Source organism: Brachyhypopomus gauderio, chromosome 6, assembly GCF_052324685.1.
Source record: "Brachyhypopomus gauderio isolate BG-103 chromosome 6, BGAUD_0.2, whole genome shotgun sequence".
Lineage (NCBI taxonomy): Eukaryota > Metazoa > Chordata > Actinopteri > Gymnotiformes > Hypopomidae > Brachyhypopomus > Brachyhypopomus gauderio.
In genome coordinates, this window is record NC_135216.1 from 15,762,992 (window position 1) to 15,782,728 (window position 19,737).

At 49.0% G+C, this 19,737-nt stretch overlaps 1 protein-coding gene across 2 annotated transcripts in view; it reads left to right on the forward strand.

The window, feature by feature from the left end:
- ext1c (exostoses (multiple) 1c) overlaps positions 1–19,737 on the forward strand; it is a 44,191-nt gene that overhangs the window by 6,069 nt on the left and 18,385 nt on the right. Inside the window, exons 1-2 of one of the 2 annotated variants that reach the window (XM_077009091.1) lie at positions 3,955–4,834; positions 7,016–8,305. In XM_077009091.1, coding sequence (XP_076865206.1) covers positions 7,368–8,305 — 938 coding nt within the window. In that variant the 5' untranslated portion in view covers positions 3,955–4,834; positions 7,016–7,367. Of the gene's footprint in view, positions 1–3,954; positions 4,835–7,015; positions 8,306–19,737 lie in introns of those variants that run through there. The other variant, XM_077009092.1, reaches the window with a different exon arrangement.

A 19,737-nucleotide genomic window follows, 5' to 3' on the forward strand; every position in this document is an offset into this window, starting at 1 on the left:
AGGACAGGATTACTGGAAAGGTTTCCAACTAGAACATCACACACACGTTCGTAGTGCTGTATAAGTAAACATTGCTTGCTTATGTGTCCTTCATCAAAGAACAAAGTTTTCTCTAAAGCTGACCTGTTTAGTAATATGTAGCACTGCAGTGTAAGATTAAGATTGTGTTAAATTAAGTGTTAGATTAAGATTGTTCAATTAAGAGCATGTTAGATCCATCACAGTTAGAGAGAAATATGGGAAGATTAAGTACTGAAACCTAAACTTAAGACTTAATGTAACGTACTAATCAGGCAGACAAGGATCCAAGTGCGGATAATAGCCGCTTTTATTAAAACAATGAACACAGGTCTATCAAACAGGCGAGTTACTCCGTTCAGGGTGTGTTGTGCAGTAGTAGAGTAATCGTAATCAGGACAGTTCAGGGTCACGCCGGTGAGACAGAAGCCAGGAGGTACAGAGGGACTAGGCAGGGAACGAGGTCTAGGACGAGAGCAAAGGTCGGTACACGGGAAAGCAGAAACAGAGAAACCGCTAGGTATGTGGTATGGCAACAATACTTCACAACCCGAAAGAGTGAGGGGGAAGCTTAAATAGTTGCGAAGGGGAGGGGCCATGAGCGGCAGGTGAACCGCATCTGCACGGTGATTAGGTGCTGTTCCTGACAGTACCCCCCCTCTGACGAGCGGCTCCAGCCGCAACAGACCGGCCAGATGGGGGGCGACCACGACGCCTGGGAGCAGGGAAGTTGGGATGAGAAGTGTGGAACTCGGTGATGAGAGTAGGGTCTAGCACATCCCGCACGGGGACTCACGCCCGTTCCTCAGGACCATAGCCCTCCCACTCTATGAGATACTGAAGCCCACCCCGACGCCGACGGGACTCCAAGATGTCTTGAATGAGGTAGGCAGGGCGACCGTTGAGTTCCAGTGGCTCAGGTGGCTTGGTGATCGGTGTGGCAGCAGACATGGAACTATAAAACACAGGCTTTAGCAGAGAGATATGAAAGACAGGATGAATGCAATACTGAGGGGGCAGTTGCAATTCATATGAGATGCCGTTTATCCGACGCAGCACCTTGAAGGGCCCGATGTATTTAGGGCTAAGCTTTTTGCTGTTCTGTCGCAGGTTCAGGTTACAGGTGGACAACCACACTCTCTGACCTGGGTGGTAGACCAGAGTGGGCAGGCGGCGACAGTCAGCGTGGTGCCTCCTAGTGTGTAGGGCACTGCGTAGGTATACATGGGCCCGCTCCCACGTTCGCGTGCTGTTCCTGAACCAGTCATGTAACGCCAGGACGTCTGATGGCGTATTATCCCAAGGAAAGAAGGCAGGTTGATAGCCATATACACATTGGAAGGGGTCATCTTGGTGGAAGAGTGCATGAGTGAATTACGGGCATATTCAGCCCAGGGTAAGTACTTGCTCCAGCCGGTTTGGGAGACACAGTATTGCTTTAGAAATCTCCCTATTTCCTGATTCACCCGGTCCACCTCTCCATTAGATTGAGGGTGATATCCAGAGGTAAGGCTGACTGCGACCCCGAGAAGTTTACATAACTGTTTCCATAGCTGTGAGGTGAATTGGACTCCGCGATTGGAGACAATATCTTCTGGTAATCCGAAGACGCGAAAAACGAAAGTAAAAACGGCTTGGGTGGTTTCCATGGCAGTGGGCAGCCCTGGAAAGGGAATCAAGCAACACATTTTCGAGAATCTATCAACGACCACTAAAATAACTGTATTCCCCTCGGACTTGGGCAGGTCAGTAATAAAGTTCTTCGCTATGTGTGACCAGGGACTGCGTGGAATCGAGAGCGGTCCTACAGGGAGTGTTCGGGGGGTACGACTCTTGGCGCATACGCTACATGCTAATATATAGTCCCGTACATCGTCTTTTAGAGATGCCCACCAATACAGTCGTGACAGGAGATGTGTAGTGCGTGTGATTCCGGGGTGACCGGTACCTGGGGTATCGTGTGCGAGTTGTAGGAAGCGCCCTCTTAGTGACACAGGAACATACTGCTTTCCTTCTGGGCAGTTGTCAGGACTAGGATCACTTCGTAGAGCATCTTCCAATTCACCTTGCAGGTTCCAACGAACAGCAGCCAGGAAACAGGTGCAAGGCAGTACGTACTCCGGTGTTTTGTCAGCGGGATCCTTTTCATGAATGCGTGAGAGGGCATCTGCTTTAGTGTTCTTTGAACCAGGCTGGTAAGAAATGGAGAATCGAAACCGGGAGAAGAACAACACCCATCTGGCTTGTCGGGGATTCAGCCGTTTGGCCTCTTTTAGATATTCCAAGTTTTTATGGTCTGTGTAAAGGCCCCCTCTAACCAGTGTCTCCACTGCTCTAAAGCGAGTTTTATCGCTAGAAGTTCCCGGTTACCAACGTCATAGTTTTGCTCTGCCAGTTGCAACTTTTTCGAGTAAAAGGCACAAGGGACCAATTTAGGGGGTTTTCCTTGACGTTGGGAGAGAATCGCTCCCACACCCACCTCTGAGGCATCGACTTCCACCACAAAAGGGACTTGGGGATCAGGGAGATGTAGAATAGGCACCGAGGTGAACGCCCCTTTAAGCAACGAAAACGCCCAATCAGCCTCAGGTGTCCAGTCCAGCCGCAGATGCTGCCCACCCCGAAGGAGGTTGGTGAGCGGAGTGGCCAGCGAACCAAAACCCCTGATGAAGCGGCGATAAAAGTTGGCAAATCCTATGAAACGCTGCAGTTCCTTTCTTGTTCTGGGCAAAGGCCATTGCGTGACAGCCGACACCTTGTCCAGGTTCATAGAGATCTGCCCAGGGGATAAAGTGCAACCGAGAAAGGTCACGGAAGTCTGATGAAATTCGCATTTCTCTGCTTTGGCATAGAGGCGGTGTTGCCGTAGGCGGGCCAGTACTGTGGTGACGTGATGGACATGGTCTGCGACGGAGGCGGAATATATCAGGATGTCATCTATATAAACTATGACAAACTTACCTATTAAGTCACGGAATATGTCATCCATGAATGCCTGGAAGACAGACGGGCTGTTGGCTAGCCCATACGGCATTACGAGGTACTCGTAGTGGCCTCGGGCAGTTACAAATGCAGTTTTCCATTCATCTCCCTCACTGATACGAATCAGGTTATATGTACTCCGCAATTCCAGCTTGGTGAATATACGCGATTCTCTGAGGTGCTCTTGTGACGCAGAGATGAAAGGAAGGGGATAAACAAACTTGGAGGTGACAGTGTTTAAAGAGCGATAGTCTATACAGGGACGCAGCCCTCCATCTTTCTTCTCTACAAAGAAGAACCCCGCGGCTATGGGTGATGTGGAGGGATGGATAAACCCCTTCTGAAGGGCCTTGTCTATATACTGTTCCATTGCTGAGTTTCCAGGACGGGACAAGGGGTAAGGCTTTGTTTTGCGTGGGAGCGGGGAGCCGGGCAGCAGATCAATGGCACAGTCCCCTGGTCTGTGTGGTGGTAGGTGACTGGCGTCTTCTGTAAAGAAAGCATCTGCGTAACTCTGGTACTGAACAGGAACAGTAGTTTCGAGAGGGGAATCTGGGCTTTCTATGGACGAGGACCGGAGAGGTAAGTGCATACAATGCTTGAAGCAGTGAGAATCCCATTTCGTAATCTCTCTAGCTTTCCAGGAGATAACTGGGTTATGTAGAGACAGCCAGGGAAAATCAAGAACAACAGGATCACGAGGCGACGGCAGGAGCAGGAACTGAACAGTCTTGGTATGAAACAGTTCTATTTGGAGCGTGACTGGTACCGTACACTGAGTGATCAGTCCCTCACCTATAGGTTGGCCATTCAGAGCGTTAACTCGTAAGGGAGGACTGACTGACGTAGTGGGAATGTGTAATCGGCGGGCCATGTCAACATCCAGGATATTACCCGCGGCCCCAGAGTCTAAGAGTGCTGACAGGTGAGTGGACACGCCCCCCCAGACAACTTGTACAGGCACATTCAGTTGGTTGTTACGATCCAAGCAGAAAACGGGGTTGCTTACGCGTCTGCTCGTGGGACTCTCCTCCCCAGCGCGAGCCGGGCGAACTGGGCAATGAACACGGAAGTGGCCGGCTCTCACCGCAGTACAGGCAGAGGTTCTCCTGAAGACGCCGAGACCTTTCGTGTGAGGACAGTGGGGTTCTGCCTAGTTGCACAGGCTCCGCACCCTCTCTAGGTGTGTCAGGCAATGGCAGGGCTTGTCGATACAACGCAAAGGAGGGTGGATTGCTACAAGACGTTGGACGCCGGGCGAGTAACAGCTTGTCAACGTTCACCGCTGTTTGAATGTACTCTGACAGCGACTGCCCCTCACTGCGACAGGCGAGCTCCACTTGCAAATCCTGTCTTAATCCTTTACGGAACACTGTCTTGAGGGCTTGGTTTGCTCCACCCGCTACTGACTTGAATAACGCTGAGAACTGCTCCTCAGACTCGAGAGATGTGTTTTTGCTGTTCCACAGGGCAGTTCCCCAGGCACCGGCCTCTCCAGTGAGATGTGTCAACATGAAGTGTATTCTCTGCTTCTCAGTCGGGCATTGGGCAGGGTGATGCTCGAAGTACAAGGAGCATTGCATTAAAAAGTTCTGACAACATTCCAGAGAGCCGTCATACCGCTCTGGTACTGCTACGGGGATACAGGGAGGAAAGACGGGCGGAGCGGCGGCTACAGCAGCCTGTTGTTGAACTGACTGTATGGCCTGGTGTTGTGTCACCTGTTGCTGAGCCGTCCGTAACTGTGCAGCCTGGATGTTCATAGCCACGGCGAGCTGTCGAACCTCTCCCTGGAGTCCGGTTATGGTGGTTCCTTGCTGAGCCAGGAGTGCAGGTACGTCCGCTGGATCCATTGTATATGGCGAAGTATTATGTAACGTACTAATCAGGCAGACAAGGATCCAATGCGGATAATAGCCGCTTTTATTGAAACAATGAACACAGGTCTATCAAACAGTGAGTTACTCCGTTCAGGGTGTGTTGTGCAGGAGTAGTGTAATCGTAGTCAGGACAGTCCAGGGTCACGCCGGTGAGACAGAAGCCAGGAGGTACAGAGGGACTAGGCAGGGAACAAGGTCTAGGACGAGGGCAGAGGTCAGTACACGGGAAAGCAGAAACACAGAGAAAACGCTTAGTATGTGACATGCCAACAATACTTTGCAACCCGAAAGAGTGAGGGGGAAGCTTAAATAGTTGCGATGGGGAGGGGCCATGAGCGGCAGGTGAACCGCATCTGCACGGTGATTAGGTGCTGTTCCTGACACTTAAATTCACCATCCACCTACATTGTATCACTCACTTCATCTGGGTACCATTGTCACATATTTGCATTTTATAGGTGAGAACATGAAGAATGTAGCTCATCTGTTATACCCAGTTCACAAGTCACCCTCTAATTGGTCAGTCTTTCACCACAAGGCAAGTAGATGTTATTTGTATGGCAGACCATTCTCATCACGGCAGTGTCACAGCTGTGCCATTGTACCGGGTGTTGCGTTGGTACGGCCACGTCAGGCCAGGAGAGGTGCAGCTGGAGACTGTCCACATGTCAGTCTCACTGCTGGGTTTAGCGGGGTGCTTGAACTCAGCACAGGGCCCCAGCAGCAGTGTTGTGGCCCCCAGCTGAGCAGTGAGGTGCTCTAGTACAGCAGCGTGTGTGTGGCTAACAGTGCACACCTGACAGGTAATAACCAAAACGATTTAAAATTGCAATAGGTTTCCCACACTTCGTGTGTGAACCCTTAAAAACAGGTGGGATGGTATATACGGGTATAGCAATTCCATAAACGTGTTATATGTCAATGAAAATAGTTTAAAACAAAGTGTTAATTGTGTTAATAACTCTAATTGATGTACGCGCATGCATACATTGCTTTGACACTGTATTGTACTTTTCTGACATCTTAGTCACTTTTCAAGGTATTAGTGGAGATCAGCAGGGGAGCGAATGGGAGTGTCAGGGAGAAGGAGAGTCGGTGAATAGGTAAGGGAGAAAAGGAGAGAGAGAGAGAGAGAGAGAGACAGAAGGTAAAATGAAAAAGTAAAGGAAGCCAGGTGAGACCTGAAAGCTGCTTTTGTGTGCTGTCTGGCAGAAGGAACACTGACCTTCTCTGTGAGGTGCTACACACACACACACACACACACACACACACATTGAGGAGGTTACGAAGATGAGGGGAGTGGGGTTCTTGGCAAAGAACTCGACCTCAAAAACTGCAGGGTGTTTTCATACAAAACACAAAAAGGCCAGTCTCTCCCAAGATGAACGGCCACCTCGGTCCTGAAGAGCCTCTGTTCTCCTTGCCTGCTGCCTCTTCAGTTCGGTTCCTCCATGTTGGCCATGTCCGTAACCCTGTTGGGCTGTAGTTCAGAGGGGCTCAATGCCATCGCCGCACACCGCGTGCTCAGCCTGTTCACCCCGAACACTGGGCCAGTGTGTGTGTGTGTGTGTGTGTGTGTACGTGTCAGCAGCAGTGTGGGGCCACCATTCGAAGCCCCCCCCCCCCCCCCCCCCGCAGATTGAGCAGTGCCACAGGCTGCCACATTCCCAGCCTTCTGTGCCATCAGGTCTGGATGGGCTGGACAGCATGCAGGCCCATAGTGGAGTGGAGCGAGGTGTCGATGTGTAAAGGACACGACCCGCTGACAAACGTTTTCTTCCTTTGAAAGACTGTTTAAAAGACTACTGTAATCACTGCGCGACTGTGACGTAATCACCGTACAAATGCAGCCTAAAGCACGTAGGGTTTTGGTTTATGTTCTTTTCATTGCATAAATATCATACAGCGTTGTTTGATTGCATACCCCCTTCTCCAGCCCATGTTTTGAAAAAAAATAACAAAAACCCTGATCAAAGTGACAGCGTTTATGACGAGTGCCGCGCTGAAGGTTGTCAGTGGTGTGTTCCCGTCGTAGTGTTTGTGTTAGGGATACTATGCAGGCAGCAGAGCGAACCTGAGTGAAGGTGAACAGGAGGCTGAGTAGTGAAGTGTGGTGTTGTTTATTCCTCTGCTAGGAGAGTTCAGCAGGACTCGGGAGCCGCGAGGAGAGCACGACTGTAGAGAGAGGGGAGAAATCGCCCTTCATCATCCTGAGTCGTCGGCAAGTCGGGGGAACGCACGCTACCGCTGCTACAGCTACAGCAGGCTGGAGAAGCTCTGAGCACAGAGAGAGAGAAAGAGAAGAAGAGAGAAAGAGAGTGAGAGACGGAGAGAGAGAGGAGCGAGTGCCATAGCTTCTCCTCCTCCTGATGGACAAGCGGACAGGGGAGCAATGCTGGAGTTTGGGCCCCTGCCCCTCCCTGCGTCAGCCCCTTGCTGAAGCCCCCAGCTGGGCTCTGGAGAGCTGAAGGTGCACCAGGCAGCCCCATGCAGGCACGCAAGAAGTACGTACTGCTGGGCCTGTGCACATGCTGCTGGCTGCTGCTCTTCTACTGGGGCGGCCTGCAGGAGCGTCTCCTGGGCCTCCTGGCTCGCCGGCGGGGCGAGGTGCCGCGACCCTGGCCCGACTGGCTGGACCGGGCCCTGCTGCCGGCCTACGCGGAAGACGGCGAGCTGCAGGGGGGCGGCGGTGCCGGCGAGTCACCCCAGCAACGGCACCGGGCCTGGGCCGGCGTCTACAAGGATGGGCGGTGCAGGATGGAGACCTGCTTCGACTTCGGACGCTGCCGTGGGCGCGAGGGGTTCCGCGTGTACATGTACCCGCCCGAAAAGGGCGAGCGCGTGTCTGAGAGCTACCGCAAGATCCTGGCCTCCGTGGCCGAGTCCAGGTACTACACGGCGGACCCGCGCGAGGCCTGCCTGTTCGTGCTAGGCATCGACACGCTGGACCGCGACCAGCTCTCCGCTCAGTTCGTGCCCAACGTGGACGAGCGCATCCGCGGCTACCCGCTGTGGAGCGACGGCCGCAACCACGTCATCTTCAACCTCTACTCGGGCACGTGGCCCAACTACACCGAGGACCTGGGTTTCAACGTGGGCCAGGCCATCCTGGCCAAAGCCAGCCCCAACACAGAGCACTTCCGGCCGGGCTTCGACGTCTCCGTCCCCCTGTTCTCCAAAGACCACCCGCAGAAGGGCGGAGAGCGCGGCTGGCTGCTTCGCAACGGCGTGCCCCCGAGGCGCAAGTACCTGCTCATGTTCAAAGGGAAGCGCTACCTGACGGGCATCGGCTCGGACACTCGCAACGCACTGCACCACATCCACAACGGCAAGGACATCGTCTCCCTGACAACGTGTCGCCACGGCAAGGACTGGGAGAAGCACAAGGACACCCGCTGCGACCACGACAACCAGGAGTACGAGCGGTAAGTCAAGTTGCTGATCCTGTTCACCGAGGCTCCTGTTTGAAAAAGCTTAAGTATCATCCACAGCTGAGTCTCAATAACTGGTGCACGTGAGTGAGGAGTTTGTCTGTGATGACTCTAGCAGTGCACCAGTGTTCAGTAAACGGTAGAGCTGTTACTTCTTAAAGGGGAGGTTTATGTGTAAGATGTGTGTAGCTGATGAGTAGGGTTATGGTTAGGGTTAAGGTTAGTAGCTGTTAGCTCTTAAAGAGGTTTATGTGTAAGATGTGTGTAGCTGATGAGTAGGGTTATGGTTAGGGTTAAGGTTAGTAGCTGTTAGCTCTTAAAGGGGAGGTTTATGTGTAAGATGTGTGTAGCTGATGAGTAGAGCGAACAGTTTATGTTGTGCGGTTGCATGAACGCTACAGAAGTGCACAGGTGCGTAAATGTGCAGGCGGAGACAGCCCTTCAAGATGTTGATTTGACGTCTTCAAAGTATGTAATGCCTGAAAGTCCCAGGACCCACTGGGACGCCAAGACACACCTCACTTACATCCTTATACACTCTCCTCTCAGTGTAGTTACCGCATAATTCCCAGGTGTTACTGAATAATGTGCTGTAAGATGATGAACTAAATAACACACCTGGTGGTTAAGAGGTTAAAGGAGCAGAGACCCAATCATTTGTTCCTGCAAAAAAAAAAAAAAGACATAATAATACAGTCAGGCAATCAGGCATCAAGTGATGACTGCCATCGCCACGAGTACCATCTAACTTTAATTAGTTGAATCAGGAATGAGAAGTAGGACTCCTGATTAATTATATATGCTTAGCACACACGCTATTCTTAGCACAAACACTTCTTAGCACAAATACTACGATATGTGTGATTGTCCATTGTTAAATGCTGGAGGCTGAATGAATAGAGTGAAGACTAAATCAAACTGATTTATATATGATTTAAGCTGCTGTCAATTTTTATATACCATGAAATAGGTACAGCAACCTAAAGAGCTTTCAAGTACATTTATAATGTAGGCTACGGATTTCAGCCCACATTATAATTTACTTCTAACATGGCAGTTATTATATTACATTTAATAACTTTATATTTCAGTGTGTTAGATGATTGAGAGATACAAGGAACACAGAAATTAAACCTATGCTTGAGGGTGTAACTAAAGATATATGTAGTTTAACGCATACTCAAATATCAAACATACAAATATGTAAATATGTTAAATATACTTAGATATTAAATATATAAGTATTTAATAATGTTCCTCAGTGTAACTTTCCAGAATGTTCATATTTCTAAGCCAAAATGTGTATAAAGTCGATTGGCAGTGCATGGACAAAGTCTAAATAGAATGAAGAAGATTTGGAGAGAGAGATCAGATAACAGGAAGAGTAGCATAATGCGGTATGCCTTTAAGAGGGCACCACGGCTCAGAACATGTGTGGCAAAGCCCGACTTGTCTTAAAGGGGCGGCCATGGCAGAGACACTCCCTAAAACAGTCACACTGGTTCCATCACTGTGCTGAGCCTCATGCCTGTTTGCTTTTGGTTTGTGGTAGGACAGAGTTCCACAGTACTGAATGAATGAGTTCATTTATTCCACACGCTGAGTTTCGTGGGTCTCCTCCCCCCATGACAGGGAAAGGTCTAACAGCAGTGCTTGGTGGTCCATGGCCCCGTATTGCAAAATACGCATTCTCTGGCCTGTGCTAATGCAGGCAGAGGCTTACAGGTCGGCGGTCCAGGCGGGGAAGAGGCTTATTTTGAGTTGGTGCTCAGCAGTCAGAGAGAAGCGTGGCATCTGAGGGGGAGGAACCACAGACACCAGAACTGAAGGGCAAACAAGAGGATCAGCACTGCAGGAGTGGAAGACCATTAACTCATCTCTTTCTCTCTCTCCCTCTCTCTCTCCTTCACTCTCTCTATCACTCTCTCTCTCCCTCTCTCTCTCCTTCACTCTCTCTATCACTCTCTCTCCCTCTCTCTGTCACTCTCTCTCTCCATCTCTCTCTATCACTCACTCTCTCCCTCCATCACTCTCTCCCTCTCTCTCTCTATCACTCTCTCTCTCCCTCTATCTTCTCTGTCCTACCCCGTTGAGGGGAATATAGCTCTATAGCTCTTAGGAGGTACTGCCAGGTTAATGACGACGAGCATCTGCCTGTGCTACAGATTAACCTGATAGCACCTCAGAGCATGCCGCTGAACCTCTACAACGAGAGAGAGAGAGAGAGAGAGAGAGAGAGAGAGAGAGAGAGAGAGAGATGATGCTTCTGGAAAGACAGGCGGAGGCTTACCACAACCTAATGGCCTACTTTCATTTACTTTGCAGGCGTCTTTTTTAAAGGAAAGAAAAACCTGCATTGTACTGAGAATGCAAATGAGGGAGAATGTGAGAGCTGCTAGAAAAAATAGGACAAGCTGTTTTGGGATACTTCTGGGACACACACACACACACACACACATTTTATGCCTTCCCAGAATCCTCAACTAGCATTTAAGAAATTCTGCAGTGTTGTCATGTGTGCGAGCACATAGTTAAAAGAACAGCCTAATAGTTCAATGGTTTACTTTCTTGATGCCTAACATGGTCTCCATGGCTACAGTCCTGCCATGTGGAAGAGGTGCAGGTCATTGTTCCAGAACCTAAAAGCATTCTAGACATAAAGACACCAATAAAAGCAGAAACTCAACTAGCGTTCGCCCTCTAAATACAATAACAGCAGAGGAAACAAGTGGGGCTCTGTTCACAAAAGACATTAAAAGCAACATATTGTGTTTAATATGGAGCTGACATTATTCTATTTGGTATTTTCATCCATCAGTCAGTAATGTCAGGTTCACTTCTGTGCATGTGTGTGTGTGTGTGTGTGTGTGTGTGTGTGTGTGTGTGTGTGGTTGTGTGGTTGTGTGGTTGGCTGGCCCCAATAAGAAACGCTACACCCCAGAGTAATTAGAGGGATGTGAGATGGTGCCTCTGCAGAGATCATGGCTTATGTTCAGACCAGAGCAAACTGGGCTTAATAAGAATAAGGAAAGAGAGAGAGAGAGAGAGAGAGAGAGAGAGGTGGGAGGAAAGAGAGAGAGATTACTTTCTTTTCATCTGCCTGTTTTTCTGTTTCTCCAGCAGTTTGGTTCTCTTTTCTCTGCACACACACACAGTTTGTAACTAATCATTGCCCAGACACAAGCATGCAGATTCACTCATGAATGCATGGCCACACTCTGCCACCATGCGCACAGATACACACACACACACACACACACACACACACACACACACACACACACACACACACACACACACACACATTTCACAGCTTGTGGTTCCAAAGCTGTATGATGACACATGGGAGGTGTGTAGAGAGGTTTTTCTTGTGCCTCTCAGGATGCCACAGAGTAGAACCATAAAAGCACCAGGTCAGACTACTGCCCCCTATCTGTATGAAGAAGAAGTACCACATGTTTTAAATCAAGACCAATATACCAGGAGTGCAAGGTGATGTGGAGTTATGTGAAGCGTCTTTAATATTATGCTGTTTATGTTAGGGGGCCTTTTGCTCTTTGTTTTTTTTTTTTTTTTTTTTGACATTATACTTAACAGTTACAAAAAACCACGGCTTAGACAAAGGAAGAAAAGCAGATACACATTGATAATGTAAAACCCAGGGGACCAGACAACAGAACTCATTAGCAGACAAACAACTTTTAACATTAAAGTAATGTTAATATATTTGCAGACAATGCAAGTCCTGAGCTATGTTCTTGGGTCTTTGTAGAGGAGAATGAGTAGATTGCTTTGTTCTGTGGTGTGTCAGTGCTAATGCTAGGGCTGTAGTCCACGCCTTATACACAACGAGGATGTGCGTGATTTAATGGGGATAAACACATCTGATAATTTCACTGCAAAATTGAAGCTATGCTAAACTAGCATGGTGCTATTGTGACCAAAGCAACATTACAACATCATCCCAGCCAACTATTAAATAACTACATAGTTAACATATCTTTACAGTTAGTACCTAGTGTGTTAAAACGCCATTATAGAACCCAATGACCCAGATAAGAGGTGATACAGTATGTATATTATTCAAACAGTGAGTCTCACAGTACGATATGATGATATGTATGATATGCAATTTTTTACGATGAGTGTTCAAATTTTTGCATTTTGGTCTTAGCATACAGTGCACCAGCATTAGCACTTTGGGACTAGCTCCCAAAGTAGAGTTCAGTAACATAAAACATGGCACGTGTGTACATTGTTCCACTGTAGCTAGCGTTCTCATATTGCTGTGGTGTTATTGACGTTGTGCTAAGGTCTCTGTTCCAGCATCCTAAAATGGCCTGCCAGTTGCTCTGAAGCCCGGCTGACTGAAGTGATCCAGACCCTGGGTGCTAGCGTGGGGGAGGCTGACTGTGGGTCTGTGTAACGGGAGGCCACATCCTGGTCTAATCTACTTTTTGAGCTGGCTGCTCTGCTCTGCCACCATGGGCGGGGGGAGGGTGGGCGTCAGCTTCACGACCACTGTTGCCGGGCAGAGTGACGAACTGTAGATATTAACACTCCAGGTGATCAGTGCCCCCTCCCAGTGTCCCGCCCTGCCCCACAGGGGACCTGGGCATGTCCTGGTATCCCTGAGGTGCACAGAATTAAGATTTTGCTTCCACACGGAACAACGGCAGGCGTGACAGTTAGCACCTGGGTTCTGCTAGAGCAGAACTGGGCCATGCAGATGAGCTCCAGGTATTGGTACTACGAAGCACTTGTCCATGTAGTCTGGCTTGATAAGCTAAAGTGTTGGGATTGTCTGGAGATTACGGAGACAGGACCCCATGTCTGTGTGGACTCACTGGAAAGGGAAAGGCAAGAAATGCCAGCTTGGCAGTCATATTCGAAGGAGGATGAAACACGTGATGTGAAATTGGGCACCATAGGCCCTGTCCTAATTAGGCAAGCTAATAAGAGCGATGATGTTTGCGTGTGTGTGTGTGTGTGTGTGTGTGTGTGTGTGTGTGTGTGTGCCTGCTTTGGGGAGCCATTCATTTTATAGTCATGTTCACGTTATAATTCTGTGTTGATTTGATGAACTGAGTTCTGAACTTGGGGTAACTTTAACCTCACAAGCTTTACTGCGCTGGGTTTGGGTCACTGTGTTTGGGTTATCGAATGCTCCGGCCTTTCTGTCTCACAGATTTAAGATACACGGGTCATGACGCAAACAGCCGTCGTTCAGACTCCGCCCGGTCCGCTCAACCGCAGGCCCGCTAGCAGCCGGGGGCTCCTGCTCTAGAACGCAGGGGCTGACATCCTGCCCTGCTCGCCGCCCTAGATACACCCTAGATACGGCTGCCAGCCGCACGAACCAGGAACAAAATGAATTAGTCATGAGAGGAACCGTCAAACTTTTTTTTTAATGACGGCCTCCACGGATCCTTTCACAAGTCCCTCATGTCTCCCCTATTTGCTGAGGTAGGCGACAGCTAGAAATAAAGTAGATCTGCTTTGCCTGGACCAAACAGCCACCTGCAAGGAACAGCCTTGTAGGCCGTGTACTGCATGGCTGAATGGATGTAAGTATCAGCCGGTCTCCCATACAGTGCGCCGTGTTCTATTTGTGGTCGCCCTGTCTCGTCCCCCTGATGCAGCCCTGTGCAGAAATAACCCTTTGTCTCCCAGCGTGGACTTGCTGGCCTGATTTCCATTGGCGTCCATACATGCCCGTCTCTACTGTAGTCCCTTTGTTCACTTTGACTCATGGCTGAGGCTTTAATGTTCTTTGTCCACTGTTCCTTTTACAATACAACACATCCTATGCTGATGGATTTTCACTACACGCCCAGCAAATACAGAGACATTCACCCATCTTCATCATATTCTGATGTAGCTCAGAGAGCAAGTGGTGTCGTACTCTCCTGCAACTCACCACCGCTCAGACTCGGACTCAGACTCACCACCGCTCAGACTCAGACTCACCACCTCTCAGACTCAGACTCACCACCGCTCAGACTCAGACTCACCACCGTTCAGACTCAGACTCACCACCTCTCAGACTCAGACTCACCACCGCTCACTCACTCTGGTCCTCACCTGAACACAAGCTGCAGAAACCGTGGCACTCTTTCTCTCTCACAGACACACACACACAGATACATATAATCTCATCTACCGCCCCCTGCCATTCTCTCCAGCTCTTCACAGTAGTTTGCCATTCCTGATTCAGCTACCCCTCCCTCTCTCTCCTTCTTTCTCCCTCTCTCCTTCTTTCTCCCCCCCCCCTCTCTCTCTCTCTCTCTCTGCAGTAATGTGATCAGACGTGTGGAGTGAGTTGCATCTCCTCCGGTATCTGCTTTAAGCCCATCTCCTCTGATGTGTCTGCCCTTGCTGGCCATATGACAGTAGCAAAGCCAGGGTCAGGAAGACCAATCCCACTCCTGGAATGAGACTCTTTCTCTCTCTCTCTCTCTCTCTCTCTCTCTCTCTCTCTCTCTCTCTCTCTCTCTCTCTCTCTCTCTCTCTCTCTCTCTCTCTCTCTCTCTCTCTCTCTCTCACACACACACACACACACACACACACACACTCCATCAGTGGCTTGTAAAGGAGTTGTGGCATGCACGCTGCCCCAGGCAGCACCTGTGACCCCTGCTCATGTCGCCACGGCAGCACAGTTCATGGTGCTGGCAGCCAGTGGATCTGCAGATCAGGTGACCTCACCGATCTCTGGCCACTCCCCCCACCCCCCACAGGAAGAGACCAGGCGCTGGCCAAAGAGCTCATTCTCCCCCCCATTCCTCCGTAGCATCGTGCCTGGATCATCTTACTGCTGCATTGAGATAATATTTAAGTCAGGGTGTGGCTGCGCTGCGTAACAGCTCCCACCGAGCTCTCAGCAGAATGCAGTTACGGACATCTGTGTGTCTGGCATAACCCAGATCCCCGGACCCCTCTCTTATGGCAATAATTGCAGAAAAGATGTCTAGTAACCATGTAGAACTGTGCAGAACACTTTAATATATGTTTGTGTGTAGGTTCTCTTGTTTTTATTTTTCTTTAAAGAGTTTCTGAAAACAGCAAGTGAGACAAAGCTATGCGGGAGGAGTTGGTTAGAAATTAGTTAGGTAGAAGTTAGTTAGTTAGAAGATAGTTAGGTAGAAGTTAGCTCTTCGACTTCATCCCTGTTTTATGTCACAAATCCCCATCGGTTTATTGCTTGCCAGAAGAACACATAAATAGGTTCAGTTCAGCACCAGCCGTGCCAAAGTGCCGTGTTTCACCAAACTGCATTTCAGCTCTCCTGACATCCGTTCCTCCTAAGCAGCAGAACTCTGGTCTGACAGAATAGAACCAGCTGTGCTCTGCTCACCCCCATAGCGCCACTTAATGGACAAACCAGCACTGGCATCAATCGAATTTGAATTAATCGGACATTCTGCTTAACAAGGCCGTTTGGCACACAGAACTCACAACAAGTTACGCTGGCAGGTCAGGAGAGTGTAAAAGATGGGTGTAATGATGCGTCTCTCACACACCCCTACACACACACACACACACACACACACATACACACACACACACATCCGTGCCTGTGTGCAGACTCAGGCCCAACTGTGTAAGTGAGTGACAGTGTCGGGCCATGAAGTTCTGGCCCATGGCCCTCCATGAGCGGGTATGCCCGCCCTCCTGCCTGCTCAGCCGCCTCCACCCGGGCAGATACCTCATCCATCAGGGTGGGGAAAGGCTGGCTTCTCCTAATAGACTGCACTCTCGCACTCCAACTTTAATGCTTTATTGATCGGGAGACGTATGTATCAAACCCCCCGGAGCAGCAGGCCAGCTGCAGCCGCCAGACACTCATTGGTTTTTTGACACACGGGGGAGCGGAAGGGAGTGGGGGGGTGTGGGGGGGAGCAACTTGTTTTCTGCACATAAGGGGCTCTGGTCTGACACTGGAGCACTTCACTGACTCCATACTTCAATGCTTCGTCAGCATGCGGACGCTCCTTTATAACTTAAATGCCAGCGGCCCCAGCCAAGATGGCGTCAGTAATGTGGGCTTAGATGCCTGCCTGTTGACAGAAAAGGAGAACTAAACAACTGTCTTTTCATGAGCATGACTGCGAATTCATAAATTTAAGCTAAACCCTATTCTTATAATACTTTCTGTGTTTATTCAAGCTGTAAGCATATAGTTGGTTTTAGCCCACTTCAAAACTGACTGCATATTTTGGGGCCCCTGGCAGTCAGAGCAATGGGAATATTTGGCTGCGTTCTAGAAGTGGAGGGCCGGATGGATTATTTTAGGACACACGTGTGCGCTCCATGTCGTCGTGGAGGCACAATGACCCATCTGGAACATGCATGTTGCAGAAGGAAACAGAGGCGGTCCTTCTCTCCACCACACTGGCTTCAGGAGCAGCCAACAAGCACCCTGTTCACAGCCTCAATGAGGAGTGACATTTCGAAAATGTTACATGCAAATGGGCCCAGTGTTTGACCTTCTCCCGCTCCAGACTGTTGGCCAGTGGTCCACCATCCCCTCTCTAATTGGTTCGGGGACTGGCCACGGCCTGTCAATCACCACATCCAAGAATATCGATTGGCCGTCAGCTCTGCGATGTGGAACCGTTTGAGTCGGGAAGGTTCAGCCAGGGGAGTCGCACAGAAGCCAAACAGGAAATTGAATATGGAGAGTACAGATGACATGCAGGCCAAAGGAATGTTAGAAAACATTACGGCTGCTGACTACTAGTGTCCAGGGCAGAGGGAGGGACGGAGGAGAGGAATTCTGCCTATTTGCCTCTCAGATCCACATACAGCACAGCAGGAGGGGCAACCCCAGGATGAAAGGGTGTACCCACAGTCCGCACACAAAGTCACCTTGAACTCTCCTGAAGGCGGTTAGCACAACACGTTGCTACCATAACGGTAATGACGCCTCGGATATACTATCAGATTATACACGTACATGTGACATGGAAGAACTGTGATTATCAGATGTTACATTGCAGTAAAAGAAGATGTCGGAGATGTTCTGCTGGGCTCAGACTAGAGCCCTTTGATCATGTCAGTATCGGGGCTGACGTTACTGAGACGCCAGCATCACTGTGCTGCTGGATTATCCCTCTCTTCATCTCCTTACTATTCATTCCCTCCTGTCTCTCACTCCTCCAAGTGTGTGTGTGTGTGTGTCTGTTGGTTTGTAAGCAAAGATGGTAACTCACTCACTCATCTGTAACCCAATTACATGTAAACAAACAGCTAGCGTGCACGCCTATGCCAGAGGCTCCCTCTGTCTCACCCTCACACGCACGCACCCTCACACTACAGCTGAGAGGAGTTCTGTATTCCCCCAGCGTCGACTTGGCCTTACACTAACACAGGGAGAGATTGATTAACAACTAACTCTTTCTCGCTTTCACAGCTAGTAAACACTGTGTGCAAGGCCCTTTTTTCTTGCCAGCATTCAATAAAAACTTCTTTTTTTTTTAAAGAAAACATAGTTCCCAAACTGCAGTTCCCTAGCACAAAGGAGGTCTATTATGTTGACTTGTTAAAGATGTGTCTAGATATGTCCTGATGATTCAGTTAAATCCAAAGGTAAAGCAGCAATGATTCTTCAGAAAGGCCAAGTAGTCTCTCTCACAGGACAGGGCAGCACTATTGACCCAGAGGCTGAGGCCCACCGAACGCAGGGCACACTCTGTAGGCTGCCACACTTAACACAGAGTCAATGTTTACAGCTTTTCACATTTCATAAGCAGTTTTTGATAACAGGGTTTGGTCCAAACACTTAAATACACACAGACACACACAAAAGTGGCACTGCACCTCACATCTTTTGCAAGATGAAACGCTTCATTCAAACCTACAGAACTTATAAAAACCCATTTTTGGCACATGGAGCACACTGGGAACACACAATCTGATTCTGATTGATTCAGAAGTTACATACTGCTGTGCTCAATCTAAAACACTTTGAACATTTCTGCTTTTCAAATGATACAGACTGGGTTTGATTTTAGTCAGAGATACTGTCTGAGTAAAGTACATAACCAAACACCACACTCAAGACCAGTACAAGCACCACACTCAAGACCAGTACAAACACCCACCAGTTTTTAGTCTGTAACATCCGTAAATTCATCCATGCATTTCCAAAAGCGGCATTTTTAACTGAATCGCAGAGCATAACATATTCTAAATACAAGTCAAGTCAAGTCAAGTTTATTTATATAGTGCTTTTTACAACACGTCATAAAGCAGCTTTACAATTGAATGGGTCCAGATCCCTAATGAGCAAGCCAGAGGCAACAGTGGCAAGGAAAATCTCCCTATGATGGTGGGCGGCCATTGGGTGGCCCGCTAGCAGAAGTCCGTATTTGTAATCCAAATGTAGTTCTATAGTTATAGTTGTAGTTCTAGTTCCCAGGCCAAGTAGTCACAGTACCTTCAGTGCAGATATACAACACATAACAGTAATTACAATACAGTAATATAATACACAGGCTACGTCCTTCTCACACGACAGCGAGGAAGACAGCGAGGAAGCGTCTTCTTGAATGGTGAATCCACCTCACACTGATCCAGGATCAGTTTGGTGGCAGGCCTCCTCCATGGCTTGAATGAGGGGCAATCCAACATCGGAACAGAGGTTATGAACCTTCAACTGCCAGGCCGGACCACTGCTGATGAAGCTGTGGACCGGTCGGAAGATGTCAGCATACATCGTCTATTTTGCATCTGGTTGCTCCTGTGCAGTGAAGACGGTGCGTAGCCTGTCTAAAAACATACTTGTGTGGGTCGTCTTGCAAGGATCTAAGTTGGCGTGGTGATGGAAGAGTCCGTTCCGTCTGATTGGAGCACACTGTGATGTCACCAGCATGCTGCACCAAGACATTCCAAACAGCTCTGTGGCCAATGGGCTTTCTTCTTCCTACTCTTGTCAGGTTAAATTGGCCTTGTGTGTGAACGTGTGCAGGATTGCCTCAGCATCCATTTACAAAACCCTCTGAAACACTTTAAGGGACATTTTGTACTTGAATATAGGCTGACTATAACTGTACATGTGAATAGGTCAGTGTGCCCAAAACTGAAATGTACATTACAGGACTTACAGGACTCCACATGCTGCCTGATTGTTCATGCCTGATTGGTGAGTTTACATTTAAGCACCTAAGGGTCAATACACCTGATCGCTGCGTTCGACCTGATGGCCACACTCTGTGGTGTTTTGCTAAATATTTTAGGCTGAGGATGTGTTTGAGGAAGAGGATGTTTGAGGATGAGGATATGTGATGATGAGGATGTGTGAGGATGAGGATGTGTGATGAAGATGTGTTTGAGGATGAGGATGTGTGAGGATGAGGATATGTGAGGATGAGGATGTGTGATGATGAGGATGTGTGAGGATGAGGATGTGTTTGAGGATGAGG